Below are 20,938 nucleotides of genomic sequence, written 5' to 3'. Positions count from 1 at the left end.
ACTAGGGAGGCTATGGAACATGGTATCCTGAAGCTTTCCAAGCTTTCTTTCATCTCCCCATTTCAGGTTGTTGTTGTTAGTCTCGAAGTCGTGTCTGACCCATCACGACCCCATGGACAACATTCCTCCAGGCCTTCCTGTCCTCCACCATCCCCCGGAGTCCACGCAAGCTCACACCAACTGCTTCAGTGACTCCATCTAGCCACCTCATTCTCTGCCATCCCCTTCTTCTTTTGCAATCTATTGTTCCCAGCATTAGGCTCTTCTCCAGGGAGTCCTTCCTTCCCATTAGGTGGCCAAAGTATTTCAGGTAGACAGGTGAAAAAGCCCATCTATCAAAAAGAGGCTGCCACTGCCACACCTCCTTTTCTGCACCGAATGGCCATAAGTCTCCAACTTAAGTTTAGGGGGAGCATGATGTGCCCCAGTCCCAACCCTGTTGTGCATTCATGCCTTTTTCTTCAAAGGTATTTAATATGTAAATGCCTACCTTGGTTTGGTGCCATTCGGAGGGTAGGGTACCAGAAATTTACCAGAAATTAAAGTCAACAGTGAACAATATTGACTAAGACAACATATTAATCTAATCTGGGAAGGACAGTCAGAAGAGATACATTTTTAACTTCCTCTTAAAGGTAGGAATTTGGGAAATCAGATGCATCTCTCCCAACAGACCATTCCACAGTTTAGGACAACCACTGCAAAGGTTCTCTAGATAGTTGACATTATTCTTACAGAAGCAGACTTTAGAAGAGTATCCCCAGAGGCCCTTAGGTGTTGAGGCAAAATGTATGGGCAAAGGCCCTCCTGAAGTTATTTTGGGCCCAAGCCATGTAGGGCTTTAAAGGAAATGACCATGACCTTGCACTGTCTCTGGAAACATTTCGGCAACTGATACAAAGACTTTAAAATAGGTGATATGTGGTCTCTCCATGATGGCCCAGAGACCAACCTGGATGCCATATTTAGTACTAGTTTTAGTTCCTAGATTACACATAAGGGTAGTCCTATGTGGAGGGCATATTCACAAGCACCCAGATTCAGAAGTTGGGTCATCTAAGTCAGAGGTAGGCAACCTCTAGGTTTACTGCAAATATTTTGGACAACAGTTTCTGGGATCCCTGGTCATGCTGGCTAGGGCTGATGGAATTTGTAGTTAAAACCTCTGGAAGTGGAATTATATGGGTGGCTTTATTATTGCTTGGCTATAATGTAATTAGAAAGCCAGGCTCAAATATACATATCCCACAAGTTCTTTATTTGTACAATTATAAAGAATCTAAGATATTTGCTCCTGAGCATCCATTAGTCTCCTGTACAGGCTGAATCCAACCAAGAGAAAAGAAGTGCAACTAACCCTCCTTTTAAGAAAGCAGACTCCTTGGCTTGATACTTTTGCATTTCCAGGGTCCCAAACTAGTTAAGCCACAAGAGAGTTAAAACTAAGTCATATATTTTATCATGCATCACAGCTTAGTAACTAGCCCTTTGCTAGTTCACAAAATTTAATAACTTTTAAACAACTTTAACATATTTAATAACTTTAATAACAATGGAGTGAAGATCAGGGAACCAAGATTCAAGGTGGATCCCAGGAAGTACTTCCTGATGGTTAGGACCGATAGGACATGGAATGGGCTTCCACAGGAGGTGGTTGAAGCCCCATCGGTGAGGTTGTTTAAGGATAGGCTAGACATGCACATGGTAGGCATGTCATGAGCAGAGCCGGCTGGAGCTGGGGGTCCAGTAGACCCCTTCTGACTCGCTCCGTTTCTGTTTCTAAACTGAGAATTTTTTTTTTAAAAGGATGGAACAAGCATACAGGAATTTAAATTTAAAAAGACAAACTTATCTATCCAGTAAGACTGCTTTTCAGCAGCCATATCAAGAAAATTCAACATCATCACACTTCCTATATACACAGGTAAAGATTCTCCTTTTTTTGTTGCAATAGACATCTTTTTTGGCTTTTGACAAACAAGTACAATACAAAACAGAACATCAGAATATATAGACATAAAACATATGCTTTGTACATTGTTGGAAACAGAACGCCAAACTAATTCATCTCTCAGTCTTACCTAGCAAGGCTCTTAATGTGCTCCTATGATGAAACATTAGGGGAAAAAAATCACCCCCACCCCACAGTCTTTTATCAATAAGTATTTTTTTCAATAAGTATCAATAAGTATTCTATTTTATCCCTCTTTCAGTCTCTCTTTGAAGACTGTTGCTTTATGAGCTAGATCTCCAAAGGTCTCTGCAGTAGTAACTGAAGTGGATGAAATCTTTAGAAAATGCTTCTCACATTTTCCTTCTTTTGACATCATAACTTTAGGTCAATGTCCCTCCTAGAAAACTACATTGCATGGAAATGATTGTATTCATGCACTTGTCAGTGTTGGATGTTTTTAAAGTTTCCCCCCTTTTTTAAAGAAATAAGCACTAGTACCTGAATGTTAAATTAGAGTTCACTCAACCAGATCTGCTCTTTGTCAGTGATCTCTGTGTTACTTCCATTTCACCGACAAGTTCCACATACACTAAATATTAATACAACTCGATAGTATCTAACACAGATGTGATTCCCAAAATGGGGCCCTTAATCTTATCATTCTATTCCATGCAAGGAACAGGTGAGTCATCAGGTTGCTATGAGCATGATAAATGCAACACAAAGGCATAATTTAAGCAGTGAAGTAGGACATGTTTGGCAGTTTTCATTCTGACATGGCTTTGCAGACTGGCTCATGGTTGCCAGGATTCAGATCTGGGATTATGCTAGCAAGTATTCAGTAGCTATTTTCCATGATTTCATAAGCTTATGTCCAACTTAAATATGAAGCTGGCCATGTGGAGGGGAAAAAATCCTTTCTGTCCCATGATGTGTTCCACACTTATAGCTTCTTATATAAAACAAGCTCTGTTCTGTACACTGCAGCATTATCAAATCAATGCTGCTTCTTCCAGTTGCTAATGCTCCATATGTAGAGGGCAGCAAGTCAATTTAAACAATTTAAACTCAGGATATGTAAAGAGTGGTGTAACCAGGACTGCACTTTGGGGCAGAGGTCGTGAACCCATTCAGCAGAATGACTAGGAGAGTCCCTCACTGCAGCAGGCCTGGTTACCCCCTTCTGAAGAATGTAAAGTAGCAGCACGTTGCCATCAAAGCAGCCCGGCAAAGCCTTTAGGTCTAGGTGTAAGACACCTTACTATTGAAAGGCGCTCTTGCCCTGCTGCCACTAGACTATTTCCAGAGCCTAAAATTAAACAAACTGCCCCATCATTCCCATAAGAATCTTCAAATTCAGACTACACCTACCTGAAGAAGTGAAGGACAAGGGTAAATGAGAAGAGCTCACAGACCTGTTCATCATAATTATTGATGAAGCAGAAATTCCCAGAGAAGGATTCTTTCAGGTACCAGGTGAAGACCTTATTTTCTCAGGAATTTTAGCCTCTCATTCTCTGTTGCTTTACTGTATTTTCAGTCTCGGTAGGTTTTACTTTGTGCTTTACTTCTCATGAGATTATTGCATTACATTTTTTCCTCATCTTTCTGTCATTTGCAAGGAACTCAAGGCAGCTTACAAGATTCTCAGTGTCTCTTCACAACAACTGCCTTGTTATGCTGAGAGTCTGTGACTGGACCAAAGCCACCCAGTGGCCTTTGTGGCCACGGGCAAACCAGAGCCCAGGTCTCCTGGGTTTCAGTCCAATATTAAACCACTGCTTTATAATGCAGTTTTAAACGTTAAATATGTGCAGTGTAATTTATGTTGTATTGTGTGGTTTTTATTGTTATAAACTGAGCTCAGAGATCTCATTTTCCCCTCTGTAAAAGAAAAGAGAAAGAGGATGCAAATGAGAACAAGAGTGGGATGAACTATGATACAAAGTGGAATTTGGAGAAGCTCTGTATACCCAAGCATCCCATTCTCTCCTATGCCTTAGTAGAGTTGACCTTCCTTATGATGCAGCTGATTTAACTACTGTTTTTAGAAGACCACAATGGGGAGGGGAAGCATATTTGATTAACACTGGAAGCGTGTGAAAGTGGAGCTTGTGGATTCTCTTAAGGCCATGATGGAGAACCTTTTAGAGACCGAGTGCCCAAACTGAAACTCAGAACCCACTTATTTATCGCAAAGTGCCAACACTACAATAAAACCTGAATTTGCTGACCACCAGCACAAGTGGGCAACGTTCCACTGACCACCAGCTTTTGGCTGGCCCTGAAAAAGGCATCTGAGTGTATTTCCTACCTGAGTGTATTTCCTACCTTCTGCTAAAATCACAGTCTAAGCAAATCCCTGGCAGCTCACTGACTGGCCATGCAAAAGCAACTAATGAGTGACGTCATTGCCTGGCACCCTTAATCTTTCCAAATATGTGCATGGCTGCTGGGACGGTCATGTGTTGACAGAGAGGGCTTTGTGTGGCTAATGAGTGATGTCATTACCTGGCGCCTTTAATCTTTCCAAAGATGCACACGGCTGCTGGGGTGATCAGGTGCCGACAGAGAGGGCTCTGCGTGCCCCTTTGGGCATGTGTTCCATAGGTTTGCCATCACTGCCTTAAGGCCTTCACCATCACCCTTTTCTATAATCTGCACACTGTGGTATAGTAGTGTGTTAGGTATTAAAATTGAGCAAATAGACAAAGAGTGGTGCAGAAGTTAAAAACTGCTTCGGTAGACCCAGTGGTACTTTTATGTGTCACTTTTATCTATTCGGCTAGACCTGAATCCTGATATCCACAGCCCAAGGGGCCTCCAAATGATAACGTAATGGTGACAAGTGATGCATGCAATAGCAAAAAGCTCTTTCCTTCCTCCTTCTCTCCCTTCCTTTTTAGTATAGTGACCACTTCGCAGTTTGGGGACAGCTGGCCAGCCATGTGCAGATGCTTATTATATTGTTTTTATGGAAAAATTATGTATTCCTTTTCTGCACCAAAGTGGAGTATTCTCACACATGTTCTGGACAACTGAAGACAGTTCCTTTTATGCCCATATTCACGATGGTAGTTTGAGTTTAAATGGTGGAACTACAAATGTTTCACCGAAGAAATATTACTTTAATATGGTGGATAAACAATTCTTTTTTCTCTTTTGCTGTAATAAATTAGGCAAGCAGGGGCAGTAGTAATACATGGAATGATGCAGGAGGGAGAAGAAAACTATTGGGTGTGCACTTCCCAACTGAAGTTATATATTTGGCTGCCTACGTACATGTTCAGGAACTGAAATAACCTACCTGGACCACCACTTGGTCTCTCCTTCTGTGAAGAAGATCCATTAAGTTGAAGGAGACATGATTTTAGAAAAGTCTGTAAATGTCAATAAGAGGAAAGGAAAGTTGAATATGTCATAATGGTTACAGTAGTTCATTAAATATATTAACATGGTAGCATATGCATCATTTTTAGGTCAAACATATTTCTGAAGATCCTCCTTGTAAATGCCCTAGTAAATTTTGTGTGGAGCGTCTCTCACAAGGAAGATACAGAGTTGGAGAGAAGATCCTTTTCATCAGGGTAAGAAAATAAGCTATTTATTTTATGAAACAGCATCTGGTAAAGCTTTAATAGTAAATGCTCTACTGAGTATTATCTTGCCATGAATGTGTGTGTTTTACCATTACTGGATGGAATCTTTCAGGGATAGGATTGACATGTCTGCATGCATAAAAATATCCAGATGGAGTAAATAGTTCTCTGATCATGTTGTAGCTTCTATGATCATTCCTTTGTCTTCAAAAAATTGCTTTCTTGCATAACATGTATGCCAGTCATCTTAAGTTGGTGCCCTCTGGATGTTTTGGACTACAGCTCTCTCCAACCCCAGCCAAGGATAATGAGGGATTGTAGTTTAAAACATCTGGAAAGAAACAGTTTGGGGAAGGCTATCTATCTATCTATCTATCTATCTATCTATCTATCTATCTATCTATCTATTGCTGGCTTGTTGCAGAAGATCCAAATGTCTTTTGTCCAGATAACATTTTATTTGTGGGTATGTACAGCACAGTGCCACAGGGTGAAGCTGTGAAACTGTCTTTTCTCCTACCAAGTTTTGAATCTGTTGGAAATCTATTAGTATTGTATGAAATGGGCTTCAGCGGCTGTCTGAGCTATCATGTGCATAGCACCTATAATGCAAATTCTGCATAGCAGCATAGCTCTTTCCATTCTCCCTGTGCCCATGATAATTTGCGAACTTCCTTCAAATTCTGTATATTCGTTATTTTTGAAAGTCTGAGTGTTCACTGCTGCATTTTGGCAAGCCCAATTCATGCATGGAATCAAATCCCAGTGTGGCCCACTCCAATTCCAAGTCTTTGTTATCACATTACAGTCCTGTGTGCAGAAATGAAGATGTTCTTCCATCCACAGCAGTGCCTGCAATTTTGCAAACATCCCACTTTTTTGCCTTGCTATTTAGTACTTCAAAAGTTTTTGGCTTGACCTTTCCAGTGTTGTAGTGCTCATTTAATTTGTTAAATTACAGAGGAATTGCACTGGACTGTGGCTTCAGAGGTTATTTGAAACTAAGTTTATAAGGGGGCATGACAAACTCTTAACTGATCTTCTGGACAAACCTTTCTCCGACTACATTTTTTAAAGAGAAATTTTTAATCTGCTGGGAAGAAATATTATATGGTTTGGAATTGTGTCCTCAAGCCAAATTGTGGTAATACAGTGGTAAGAAAAGTAGCAATAATGCTCAAAAGAAGTTTCTTCTTACAAATCATACATGTTTTGGGTTTGACTTTTGGTACTGAAGTCAGGTTCTGGGGCAGCAACCTGACAGTCCATGCATAAATTTCATCTTGTCTTTATTTTCATTCTTGTTGTATACAAAACTTATTTTAAGATGCTTGCATGCAACAGAATTTGTTAAAATGTTAAAACAACAGAGGAATTGAGCTGTCATTCAGCTAAGCTTAAATTGTTTTGCAGCAAAATGCATCTGAATACCTGAACTTTTCATATATGCCAGCACAAGATGTTTCTACCCAAGTATGGCTTGTATTCACTTTCTTATTTAGCCTCTCTTTTCTGCAGGACTGCTGACCCCCAGGAGTTGCTTCTGGTAAGGCTAGGGGTTTAACAGGATGTAGTAAGCAGGAATAGGCAGGATTCCCTTTCCAAAAGTTTCTTTCCACTTTTAGTTTCTAGTATCTATCTCAAATACATGTATCAGCAGTTTTCCTACATTAAACTCTAGCAAGAGCCATTTATGACCTACCTGTAAATTGGTTCTACTAGCTGCTTGTTAGAGTCTGTGATCAGATTAAATCCTACTCTGAGCTGAGCTTTTCCTTGATACTCTTTTGATGTTAGTTATTTAATCATTTGCAAAGAGGCTTTTTCTGGACTGAGATATTAATTGCATAGGTGTTTTCATATACATAGGTTCCATCCCTACATTAAGCTTGTTTAGTATTCTTCTCCACCTGTAATACTAAAGGAGTTATCAAGATGCTAACTCATAGTACAAAGTTTAGCAAGGAATGGCAGAGCAGTTGCTAAGGTAACAGAGACCAGGCATTTCTTTGGGGACCAGGATATTAGCAAGGGCTTGCCTGCTTCTCTCTCTCTTTTTCTCTGCAGAAAGGTTTATAATTGTCTCATGAAGACTGACAGCACTAAAATACAATAATTTTTAAATGACATTTCATACATAGAGAACCAGGCAGTATATTGATTCTGAAGTTTCCGATTACCTAGGTAAAATATGGAAGAAAACAAAATCAAAATGCAACATATTTGTTATTGTTACTGCTATTATCTGATATTTATATAGTACTAGCAGTATACATAGCATGTCGCACGTAGTTAGAGACCAAAAACAGGTCCAGACCTGAGAGATTTACATTTTGGCAGAGGGGGGAATGATGGGAAAGGAAGAAAGGGAGGAAAAGAAACGCTCCATAAATAAAGATATTAATGCGAACAAGTGTGTGTGTGTGTGTGTGTGTGTGTGTGTGTGTGTGTGTATTGGGCTTCATTTCTGAATATTTTAGAACTGGTGGTAGTGATAAACAAGGCCAAACGTTGAGTACTCTCTAAGTTTTTCTTTTGCATAACATCTTTGAATGTACTTCTGTGTTTTGGGATTTTGAGCTTGTTAGCATTTTCTTTTTTATTGCTTGCCAATGTGATATATATGATAATAAAATAAAAATAATGTATGAGGGTTTTTACCTCAAAACTGTGTGGTGCATCTTGGGATTAAAGTTTTGCATTCTAACATGTTTTAGTGCTGTTTTGCTACTGAAAGTGGCAAGGATGTGATGTGATCTATTATAGCAAAACCCTAAGTTCAAAAGGAACCATATTGTGCTTCAGCGCAGAAAACAAATGACACCGTGAATTCTTATTATTTCTACTGAAATGTGTATCCTGCTTTTTCACATAAAAGGGCCTCAAGGCAATTTACACAAAACAATACAAGAATGCTGTAATATTAATAGAACAAGGAGCAGTTCTAAAGAATCAAGCACATGTTAAGACAGCAGCAACATGCTAAAAAATCAACAGAGTAACCTCAAAGTCCTATATATATGTAGAAAGAAAACTGTCCTGGGATTTCTAGGACTTTTCTGTCTAAACATGCAATGATTCATATCTTTACAGCCCACAGGTAACCTTTTCTGCTCTCTTTCCCTGTATCACACCCAACCCCACTCCTTCATTCCTCAGAACCTGAGTGCACAATCCAGTTCTTTCCAAGGGCACAGCGAGCCAGGGTGGGGAAGCTCTATTAACAAGCGTTGAAAGGTTGGGAAGGGGCCTTAGCTCAGTGGTGGGGCACTTGCTTGTATGCAGAAGCTCCCTGCGTTTGTTAACAGGGAAGGCTGGGAGAGACCCCAGTCTGAAACCCTGGAAAGCTGCTGCCCACAAGCAGGTATCCAGCTCAACGCACTAATGGTAATACATGTTATGAGGCAGCTTCCCATGTTCTTGTTAAGATGGTCCTCCTATGAAAAAGCCTTGCCTTGCCTTGCCTTCTTTCTTATACTGCCCAATAAGCAAAGCTCTCTGAGGGGTTTACCGCAATTAATCAACATACAAAAATATACAATAAAACACTAATGCAATAAAACACAGTATAAAATTCCAGTATGAAAATAAAAACAGCTTAAATACCCCAGTATACAAAACTATAAAACATTTGAAACAGTTTAGCACCTAAAACATTTTCAGTAAAGCTAGACTTAATTAAAACAGCAGACATAATTCAACATATGTCATTAAATGCCTGGGAACTGAGGGCAGTCTTGATGTGATTCTAAAAAAATGATAGGGTTGATGCCAGTCAGGCCTCAGCAGGGAGCCCATTCCACAAATGGGGGGGGGGGCACTACTGAAAAGGCCTTCCTCCTTGGTGCCTTTTCCTGGGGCATTACTGGACATGGCAGTTGGAGGAAGGCCCCAGATGCAGATTTTAAGGTCTGGGTAGACTGAGGTTGGGAGAAGCATAACAGTACCTTTTTGTGTTCAAGGAGCCTACAGAAAAAAGCATAGTTAATTTATGCATGCAATGCTGTCAATGACATCTGTGAGGTGTCACTCAATTTTTATCAGAAATTGTCTTATTCTTAAGCCCTAATGATCAAACAGTTAAAGTCACTTTATTTTTATTTTTTATCTTTGTTGCACAACTTGCCCGAGATTTTTCTGCAGCTGGCTGGAACCAACTCAGATCAATGGGAACCACCAAGCATGCCAAACTTGGGTGCCCAGGGAAAACTGTCTAGATTGGCCCCACTGTGTATAGAGTTGAGCTATAGCGTGTGTCAGACTGAGGCAGATGAATGTGGCTTAAACGGGTACATCTATATGTTTCCCAAGAAATTTGAGTAGACCTATTCTCAGACAGTCTTTTTGCCATTGTGTGTGTGAGTGTGTGTGAGTTAGCATCAGTATCTTTTTAAAAAACAGTGTACTATCCTTTTCAAGAAAATGTACACCTGGCATCTGGTTTCAATTTTAGATCAGCCACAAATCACAGACCACTCACTTAAGCTTCATGGTGCTATTTCTCCCTTGGATGCCAGCTTTATTAGTGTATAATAAAACTTAATTCAGAGCATTTTGATATTACTGAGTAGAAGCCGCAGTAGAAAAGCAAAATGGCTATCATAGGACTGAATTCAACTGTGTTGTTCTGCTGTATAAAACATGCAGAACAGTTCCATTAGTGGAACTGGGAAGGGGTGATTTGTCCTCACCCCCCCCTTCCCACTCCACATCCCCTGTGTGCCCTCAGAGTTGTTCTGAAAAGCTGGAAATCCATGAAACGGGTTTTTGGAGCGATGCAATGGGGAAGGAGAGGGAGACAGACCGGTTGCACTTGGAGATTTCCGGTAGAGTAATACTGGATTTAATTCAGAGGGATTTCTGGTCTAGGATAGCCCTCTCCATCAGCCAATGTGGTGCCCCCCAGTGTTTGAGACACCAGCTCCAGCCAGCCTGAATCATTGTCAGTGATGCTGAGAGTTGTTAAACATCAGAAGGGCATCAGGTTGGGAGAGACTGAGCATCAAAAAGGCATATTACAGGAGTCCACTCACCCTCTCATGTTTTGAATGCATTGTGTACATATTGTGCAATTAAGTAATGTTAGCACTCTGCTAATTTGGGCCACACTTTTTCCTAGACTTTTTTTCTAAGTATTGCTCTCAATTGGAAGTAAACTGCCTTAAGGCTGCAATCATATTTATCCTTACCTGGGAGTAATTCCATTGAATTCAGTATGAATTAATTCTGAATAAGCATGTCCAAGAACATTTGGTAAATAGGTTTCCAGAACAGGCACCCACCCTTCCCTTTTCTTATATCTTAAATTTTGCAGTCACATCCTGAGATGCAGTGGTAGCTTAAAAGAAGTACTAGAATTTCAGTGTGACAACTGTTGAAGATCATTTTTGTTGCAAAAATGGTGCAAGGAGGTAAGGGGGAAAAAACCAAAAAGCTTTCCTACCAGTCTTTTACAGGTTTTGGCAGCTGTTTGCAGCCATGATTTCCTGTCTGCTACAGCCCATATACATTAGAAGAGATAGAGAAAATTTCTTCACTGCATGATGCCAGCCAAACTGGAATCACAGGGTGAATATGAAGACATCACGGCACTATATAGCCAGTGACAATATCACTGAGGGCAAACAAATCCTTTTCTATTTTTCAGGCAAGAAGGAGTATATCTTTATTGCCCAGACTAGTGCCTTCTGTATAGCTACTCCATAGCAAGACACTTCCCCCCTGCTATTAATGCTTTTACTCTGAATTTTGGGTGCATTTTACATGAGTTTTTAAATATAGTAAATATATTTATTATCAGGGGAATGCAGACATTGTTTTCATCATGTTTAGTTGCAGTGAGTGTCATTTTCTCAGTGGGAAAGCAAGATATAAGTCAAATTAACTCTAATGGTAGGTCTTTGCTCATGACTAGTTGGGCAATGGATCAAAGCTACAACAACTCTATAGGGATGGGCACCTGAATGCACATCCTTACTTATTTGCTAGAGCAAATAGTCCAGTCTGCTTCAACCTGGTGCCCTCCAGATGTTTTGGACTGTAACACAGGACTGCCATTATAGCTGCTGAGATTCAGACCAGACTGGGGAAGGCTGAACTTGCCCATAGCTTGCAGCTAGATCTGGCTGAGAAACTGTTTGATTACTTCCCCAGTGGGATACTGTTAGCTCTTTCTGCAATAGCTGTCCATTTGCGATTATTTTTGTACCCATTTTCAAGGCGGTGTGAAAAACTACTTGCAAAGGAGAAATGTTTGGTGAGAATGTGAAAATGTTAGTCTTTTTCATCTCCACAATACTGCAGAGTACAAAGTTAGCCTTTCTTTGTAGATGAGAATCGGATAAACAGTAATTACTGTTCTTTCTCCTTCTGCCAACCTTAATAATGAGGTAAATGACATAATGAGTAGAGTTCTGGCATTCTAAAGGATTCAGATTCAAGCTGGTGCAAACTGACAAGTCACTCTCAATAAAATTAGATTAGTGTTGACTTGTATTCAGTGCCCATAATTCTCTATATTCGTTTTGAAATCAGGGCATCAGAGAAATCACTTTGATAAAGAAATTTTCAGATGAGTTTATTGTATGGGAGCTGTATGAGGTTATCATATGGTTATTGGTATTTTATGGGCTGTGCTTCTGTGTCTAACAACAGCATCACACAAAGAAGTTAAGCAGGTGCAGATTTCTTAAGATGTAAGTGAAAAGTTGATCTCAATTTCTATATGTGTTCTGCTGTTGAACGTAGAAGAATGGTTAAAACAGATGTTATTTATAAATTCTGGCACTGAATTATGTTATAATTAACTTCAGTGTCAGTTAAATCTTCAGTTGCCATCACATGCTAATGTGAGTTTTCATCCATAAATAAATATTTGAGTAAGTGGAATGAGTGACATCCTTAAGTGTATTTAGAGATCAGTTTGAATTATTTTCTTACCAAGTAGAGATTCCCTGTGTTGAAAAATGAAGTTCTACCACCACTGGGCTACTGGAAGACCTACACCTGCAAAGCTACACATGAATCACATATACAGTCCCAGATCACAAGGGTGGGGACATACACCCTTAGGTTTTTATTGGTGTAGGTTTTATGTAAACATTTTGCCCATGTATGAACACCCAGCAGGTTTAAAGGCACAAACACAATCACATGCCTGAACTAGTCTTTACTTAGGGAGAAGATAATCTAAGATATCCTTAAGCCCGTGCATGACTTCAGTGCAGAAATCTCAAAGTATTAGATTGGATTTATGTAGACATTTTCAAGTGTTCCCACATATATTCCAGTAAGAGCTCACACTCGATATGTGACTCAACTTGGAGTTGGTGGGTACTTCCTTGGAAGTATGCTTTATTCAACTTGGTAAGCATGAAAATTGGTGTGTGAAACAATTGAATCTCATAACTTACACAATCTATGTGCTATTTCTAAATCAAAAAAAAAAAAGAAAGCGTACTTCATACTTGCAGAGCAAAGGACTCTGTGGGAATGAAGAAGCAGGAACCACATTGAGTGCTGGCAGTCAGAATGGCTGAGTGTGGGTGTTCTGGCAATAAAGAGCTATATGGTAATGCTGTGAGTTTGAAAGAAATAGCGTTCAAAATTTTAAAGACATTTTAACATTGAGGCTCTTCTGTAGTTTGAACTGCAACTGAGGTGGCTTGCATATTCCTTTCTCATTTAATAATTGAAAACAATGGCTAAGCTGGTTTAAAATATGTATGAATACATTTACTGTTTAGAAAAATGCAATAGACTTTTCCTCCTCTTTTTTTTTTCTTTTGGTAATGTCTGGAAATCACAACCCAATAATATAATGGGTGTGTGCTGTAACATGACGCATTAAGCCTTAAATCAAGAGAAAAACACTTGTTACAAACTAAATGCATGCACAGGATTGCTTAACAGTGAAAACATACGTAAATCTGTGTTAAACGATTCTGGGCAAGAATTCTTGCTTAAGAACATGACAGGGCCTTGATAGTCAGAGCAAAAATTATTTGCAAAAATCGCATAACTAGGAGGCTTTAAGTAGTCCACTGCAAATTGAGCCATCTTTAGACCAAGGTTTATCATCTACACAAACCCTGATCTAAGAAATCTAACACTGCTGTCTTTGTAAATGGACTTAGATAGGATCACAGTAGTAGGACTGGAGAAACTAACATTTTTCCTGATCAGTATCCTAACTTTTGGATGAAATATTGAAGTCCTGTCTTTTTGTTCAATCCAGATTTTGACAAAACAAACAAACAAGATAGAAGATAATTTTTATCTGGCTATAATGTTACATTTTTCATTGTTTGGAAATTCTCCTTTGACTCAATATTGGTTTGTGTATCCATATAGCTATTTCATAGAACAGCTTTTCTCCAACCTTGTCCCCTGTTGTTTTGGACTATACCTCCTATCAGGCTGGCTGGGACCAATGAGATTTGTAGTCCTAAACATCTAGAAGACACCGCAATCAGGAAGGCTGGCATCACATGCAGAATTATTTACTATAAATATGAAAGATGCTGTTACATTGTCCTTTGGGCCAAACACATTTACCAGGCCTCTGCCCAGAAATGGGGAAGTTGCCTGGACCTGTTGTTAGAGTCTTATCCTCTACTAAGTTTATTTGCACCATGAAGGAAAAAAAGAGAGAACAAAAGACTCTGGAAAAGTTCAGGCATGATCTCAGGGAAACGGTTTCACTAGTTTGCAGCAGGGAGAGATTGCAATGGAGAAAGTATCTTCAGAGGATGGGTAAAAGGAGGCTTTGCCCTGGTCCTGAGCCCAGGCGAAACTGAAGAGGGCTTTTCTATAACTGCTTTCTCCTTCTTGCACTTGCCTTACTCAGCCAAGACCTGCAGGGCCTATCTGTGTCAGTAACCTGATGCTGTCAGGTGTTTTAGTTGGCAATTTGCATTATTCCTAACTGGCGATGCTTGGCTGGGGTTGGTAGGAGGTTGATCTCAACAACATCCAGAGGGTGCCCAGTTGTCTACCCCACCTCTGTGTTCTCTCTTCCCCTTGACCAACCTTTGAAGGGTTAAAGCCTTTAAATTGAGCAGACTAGAATGTTCTATTGCTGAACCCTATGGAAACAGGAAAAAGTGGATCCTGGTTTTGTGTATAACTGTGGGACTTTGTGATATGCAGAGTGTGTGGGTCTGCACAGGGCCATCTTAACAGCATTATGGGCCCCAGGCAGAGCAGTGTACTGGGGCCTCTACGACAACTACAACTACTGTTAATTTTGAAAGTTTTCCAATTTTCCAAGGGTTAACATACACAGATTAGTATGGGTCCCACAGGCAAGTCCCCATCAGGCCCATGCATTAAGACGGCCCTGGGTCTGCAGGAAGCACAGTTAAACATTAGGATTTTGGATGGTGAGGGTTTTCTTGCACAGATCTGAATAAGAGTATTGTTAACCCATGAGAAAAACTTCCTTGAAAACTGTTGGTATAGAACATTTACAAAGTATAAATTCTTGAGCTGTGTTAACATGATAAAGCCTATGGCAATTTGGCTTGTATTATTAGATATTCTATTTCAGCAGAGACTCCCTAACTTATAATTACATACATCAGAATTTTTTAAACAGTAGAGATGGAACTCCTTTTTTTAATGCATTGCTTTAAGGGAACCTTGAACTATTGATTGCTTCTAGGAGAAATACTTGAACATATAAATAATAAGGCATTGCGTAAAGAGGCTTTGAAAAGGACATAATTGCATGACCACTCTCTGAAAATATTCTTATAGGAATGCCAGCTCAGAATCATGTATGATCTTTCTTTAGTAGTTTAAGGACACAAGGAAAAAGTGTTGGTAATAACCATCAAGTTAAATTCTCTGGTTTTCCATTCAGTCTGATAGTTTGTCAGATAAATTAATCTTTTCTTACTATGCTCAGACTGTCAGCACAGAAATATCTTAATTTTCAAGAATGATAACCAAAGAACCCTTGTTGCCAATTGGCCTTATTTATCAATTAGTATGGCTTTTTGTTGTTATGTGATTTCATAACATAAACGTAAGATGGCACTACACTAAGAATATTCAAAGTTTTCACTGGGAGCTTCTGAGACCTAAATGATACTGAAGAAAAACTAAGCTTTATTAATGATGTAATTTTACAAATGCTCAAGCTAAACATAACAGCAATATGGTATAGCAGATCAAATGGAATTCTAAGCTGCATTGACAGATGTATAAGGCACTATGATTGCCATGATCAAATAACTGAGGAGATGATGCAAAGATGTTGGGAATGAAAGGGGTAGTAGTTCTTGTCATGCATTTCCGGGACAGGGTGATGCCGCTTCTTTGGTTGAGGATGGTGAGGGCTGGGAAATGAGATGGTGGAGGAGGAAGAGCTTATTTCAAAGCTATTATCTCCAGGTGTTCAGGCAGACCCTGGGAAACAAAAGGGTTTGGAAGTGCTGGCAGGACATGGGAGAGGAGCAAGAAGAGTGTAGCTCTATCCTTGACCCCATGACGTGGCCTCGGGAAAGAAGAGTAAGCCACCTAGAGGATTCATGTAGATTTAGGAAGCTTGCCCGTCTCCAGAGGAACCTACTTCTGGGAAGGAGGGTTCTTGGAAATAGTCTTCAGTTTGGGTTCAATGAACTGCTCAGAGACTTTTTATTTTCTGGCTATAGCTTGCTGGATGTACATTAGAAATAAAGAGCTTTTGCCAAAGAACTGTCTGTTGTTTGAAAGAGAGAAGGGGAAATCTAATTCCTGACAATGGATTATTGACCAGAAGGTAGCACCTGAGCCAACTGGTTCAAAATACAGTTGGATTCACCTTTATTAAAGTTTTTTAAGCAGAAACTGGGTGGCAACCCATCTGGGATGCTGTAGCGATGCATTTTCTGCACTGACAGGCGATGAGACTCTTCCAGCTCTATGATTCTATGACCAGGAAAGAGTGTAGAATTAATTACCACAGCAGATAGAGAAACAGAGTCAGTTAGTTTAAACTTCCCCCATGGAGCAGGTAAAAATATCTAAAAATGATTCCAGATGTCAGTTTCCATAGACATTGAAGTGTCAAATTAGGCGGTTAACCAGGCAGTGTCTTTAAAAAGTATCAATTAGAACAAGGTTTTAAGGCTCCTTTTCCTTGTCCTTCAGTAAAGCTGTTGCGCTACTCGTGCTGGTCCTTCTTGTCTTGGTGCAGCGTGGAGGTCCCGGAGTGAGTCATGAATGCCAGATATGCTGCTGCAGCAGACTTGCCATTCATGAAACCGCTGCAGTTTCAGGGAAAGCTGAACTTTAGAGTGTTTCTCTAAACTGTGCTTTGCTAAACTCTATGAATCATTTAATACAGAGTACAATCTTTATTAAATGATTGATTCCAAAAGTATCAGAATGCACAGGAGAGAAATACAGCAAAACACACTGATGATATTTTGAGTAGCAGAAGAAGTACATGTCTGCTTTTGTTTAGGATAAATCAATTGCAACTGTATTTCCTTTTAATAGAAGATTGTGCATTATCTTCTGGCGCTCCAGTTTCTAGTCATCATATGCATGAAAGCATCAGCTTGGGGGAAAACTGCATAATCTTGTCTCAAAACTTCATTTAGATTTGTTTTAACATATTTAAGTTCTGTCTCAGACTCCTGAAATGATCACAGTTCTTTCTCATCTCAAAAAAATGTGGTGTGTTTTTGTTAAATCTCCTATGTAAAGAGTTAGGTTTTGCCCTCTTTTCTCTTCTCTTTTCAAAAGTTTTGAAAGTTTTTTACAGTTGTTCATGGTATGGCAGCCATTTGCACAGGTGACTAAGCTGTTAGCTTGCAGCAGAGAATGTTCTTGATGGTGCTAAAAGACAGAGACATCCAGATGGAAATGCCAGCAGGATTTAATTTCTAAATTAATTCCCTAACTATGTGCTCTAAAGACTTTTCACTGAAATCCCAAATGTGTTGAGACTAATAGATGCATCTACCCAGTGCTAAAAAAAAGGAAAGGAACTCTGCCCAAGGGCAAAACTGCCGTGCTATTTAGTATTTCCAGTTACTTTTGAGGCTTAAGCCCTAGTATCAAAAACAGGGCTTTATGGTTAATGAGACTTGTATAGCAAATCTTCATCAATCTTGTTATGAATTAAAATCTGTAGGCAGATAAATGGGAAGCTTGAGCCACATTGTACATCAGTGTTCCTCAGCCTTGTGCCATCCAGAAGTGCCAGACTGTAACTCTGAGCATCCACCAGCAAGCCATGCAGTCCAACAGATCTGGAAGGCACCAGGCTGAGGAAGATTACATCATCTACACCCTGAGTGCCTTTCATTGACTGGGACAAGGAGTAGAAAGAGCTGGTTTGCATCCTTCCTGCTGCTCAGGAATTTAGGTACCTTTAACTCATGTATCCCTATCCCTGAAAAGGAGGAGTTGTGGCAGACCTGGCTTCTTGGTGCCTCTTTTGGACAGGATCCAATGTTGCCTGCATGACATCAGGACCTACCATGATTAGTTCCTAAAGCAGCAGGAAACAAGCTGAAATGCTCATTTCCAGAATGTGGCAGGTCAGCGGAACTTGGAGAAAGAAGCCCCACCAACTTTGAGCACTTTGGCTCATTTCTGAGGTTGGTTTAGGAAGGGTTCTGCTAGGAAGGGTTCCACTGACAAAACCCAAACAGCAGAGGTATTGAGGCAGTTCTAGATACTGCCCTATATTTGTTTTCCTCATGTGGGCTAGGAAATACGTAAGTCTTCTGTGTTACTCCAATGGGGACACTGTAATGTATTGTTGGATATGCCTCATAGTCTTTGCAGTAAGAGAATAGTGCCTTAAACTGTGCACATATTTGTTTTAAAACTCCTTTCCTTTTGGTAGGATAGTTAGATAGTTAGAATATCGTATGTAGATGAACTTAAATGCAAATATTTGTTGTTGTTACTTGCAATCAAATTGTCTTGAACTTATGGTGTTCCTATGAATGAATGCCTTCCAAAATGTCCTGTCCTTGGCAGTCCTATTCCACTCTTGTAAACTCATAATGCTGCTGCTGCTGCTGCTGCTGCTATCATCATCATCATCATCATCATCATCATCATCATCATCATCTATATTTTCCCACAACTAAAGCTCTCTGGGCAGTATATAAAGACTAGATAGTCAAAGATGTTATACAGTTTAGGCAGATTTTGAGAACTATTTTGCTACATGTATATAAGATGAGAATCATATTTCTCAGCTTTCAGGTAGAATTCTTGGAAATATAATTATATGTATAGAAAACATTTTGCCACCTACATGTTTCAATTGGTAGGAAGCAGACGAAGGAGTTTTACTTTACATTTTGAAAAAGTGATTTGAACATCCATGTTTCACTCCAAAGAAGCATAGTGCCCCTGCACGACTTTGATACTGAAAATGTGTTCAACTAGGCAAATCAGATTCTGCCACATCCTCCCATCAGGATCATAGGATCATATCACCAATCATCGGACACATGCATATCTTTCTAATTGCCATATATACTTTGCAGCCTTTCCCATGCAGATGGTTGCATGATGCCATGTGACTGAAACCACAGCTATGCCCTCCAAATACCAGTAAGCAAGTGTAAAGCCCAGATGCAGAAATCTGGCTCTGTTATTCCCTCTCACCTCTCTATCTGGTCAATGTAGAGTCTCAGTGATGTGGTCATCTGATATGCTGAGTGATCAGATTTGGATGTTTCTAGCTGCTCATTTGCAGAACTCCTCAATCTTGGGATAATCCTTTAATGAGTAGGAATGTGTCTAATTGTCTAATTAATTGTCTCTGGTGGTAGTGCTCAGTTCCTAACCACCCATGTCTTCCCATCCTTTGCATGCACATTAGAATAGAAACCAGAGTATAGTTATTTTAATGCAAAATACCTTGTTGCTATACGTTTGCATTCTCTGTCTTGTTTATGCTTAGAGAACCCCAGGTGCTTAAACAAGATATTCGTAAGATTATTTCATAACTGAGAAACTGTTGAGATAACTTTGAGATAACTGTGAGACAACTGTAGCCAACATGGAAAATTAACTGATAACAATAAATCTAGGGGAACTGGGAAGCTTTTTGGTTTCTTCTGTTCTCCTTCCCAAATTGATTCTTGAACTAGCACACAGGTCCTTCATTATGAATGAATATATTCCTAGAATAAGATATGTATAATTATACATAGTAGTGAACACATATTGTAGTGAACACCATTGTTGTGAACATATATTTATCAATTTTTGTTGTTGCAAATGTAATTGTCAGAACGATTAATTCACAAAAATAACTGCACAAGCACTAATTTTCTATTTGGGAGATGTTTGCAGGAGTTGCATTCCTGGTGATGGGAAGCACCACAGGCAAAAAACTTATCTGCTCTCTCCCCACCCCCACATTTCAGTTGTTGCCAATTTGTCATAGGAAAATGCCTGCTCAGAAGTGTGAGCAACATTACTTAGAAATAATCAGCGCAAGTCTCTGCACATCTACTCAGGAGTAAGCTGGAACATGTTCCTCAGCAGCACTTTTAATTATCATCCCAACTATGAAGCTGCTGCATGTCTACTCAGAAGTAATCAGGACAGGTTTCTGCAAGTCTTGCTCAGCATAAGCAGGACAATGTCCTCAAAGACAAGTCAGGAGAAGTAACCAGGACTGGATCAATCAATAGCTTCCTACGTGGGGCAGCTCCTCTGCTGCACAGGGAGCCCTTTCAGAAACTCTTTTTCCATGCTTAAGAAAGGGAAAGCATTTACCTCCAATTAGCTGTTGCTCGCAGCTGAAGTTTCTCCTTCAATGGCAGAGGAGGTGTGGAAAGGGGAAGAAGATGCCATGCCTCTATCCTTGCCAATTTTGGGTTTTTATTGCTAGTGGCAAGTAATTAATTTGTCAGGAACACGTTAATTGATTATTCTGCTTTAATTACCTAACTTGGTTTTGCTACCTCTGTTGTTGTTGTTGTTGTTGTTGTTACTATGCAGGGTTCTGATTTGGTATGTCAGAAGTGTTCATGATTTTCAGGCAAATGTCAGTATGTCATAAATTTCATAAATCCACAGTTTCTGGAGTGTGGCATCATTTTTTGGCTGGCATCATTTCTACATTCAGATAAATGTGCTTCCAGCCACTGACTCATTAGCTGCTTTTACCTATAACAGTACAGTAAAGCACAATGGCCTGTACACCTGTGTTAAGCCACAGGGTTAAGCAATACGGCATTTGGTAGACAGGCTGTCACTGTCATTGGTCCAGGAAAGCTTGCATTTTGTGTCCCTCTTCTCATGCAGCTTGCTCATTGCTTTCATGGACAAACAAAAGGATCCATGTGCAGATCTGGATGGCATGTCAACCCATCATGGGTCCAATAATCCCTAGGAAATGCAATGGGTTCTCAGG

General features: G+C 39.8%; 1 protein-coding gene across 1 annotated transcript in view; it reads left to right on the top strand.

Annotated features, from left to right (window-relative positions):
- The window catches only part of GAS2 (growth arrest specific 2), a 97,065-nt gene that overhangs the window by 58,122 nt on the left and 18,005 nt on the right, over positions 1-20,938 (top strand). Inside the window, exon 6 of the mRNA XM_044425991.1 lies at positions 5,434-5,541. Coding sequence (XP_044281926.1) covers positions 5,434-5,541 — 108 coding nt within the window. The remainder of the gene's footprint in view (positions 1-5,433; positions 5,542-20,938) is intronic.

Source organism: Varanus komodoensis, unplaced genomic scaffold (assembly GCF_004798865.1).
Source record: "Varanus komodoensis strain SLA01 unplaced genomic scaffold, ASM479886v1 scaffold16, whole genome shotgun sequence".
Lineage (NCBI taxonomy): Eukaryota > Metazoa > Chordata > Lepidosauria > Squamata > Varanidae > Varanus > Varanus komodoensis.
The sequence above is the reverse complement of the archived record's forward strand: the minus strand, read 5'-3'. Positions and strand labels throughout refer to the sequence as shown.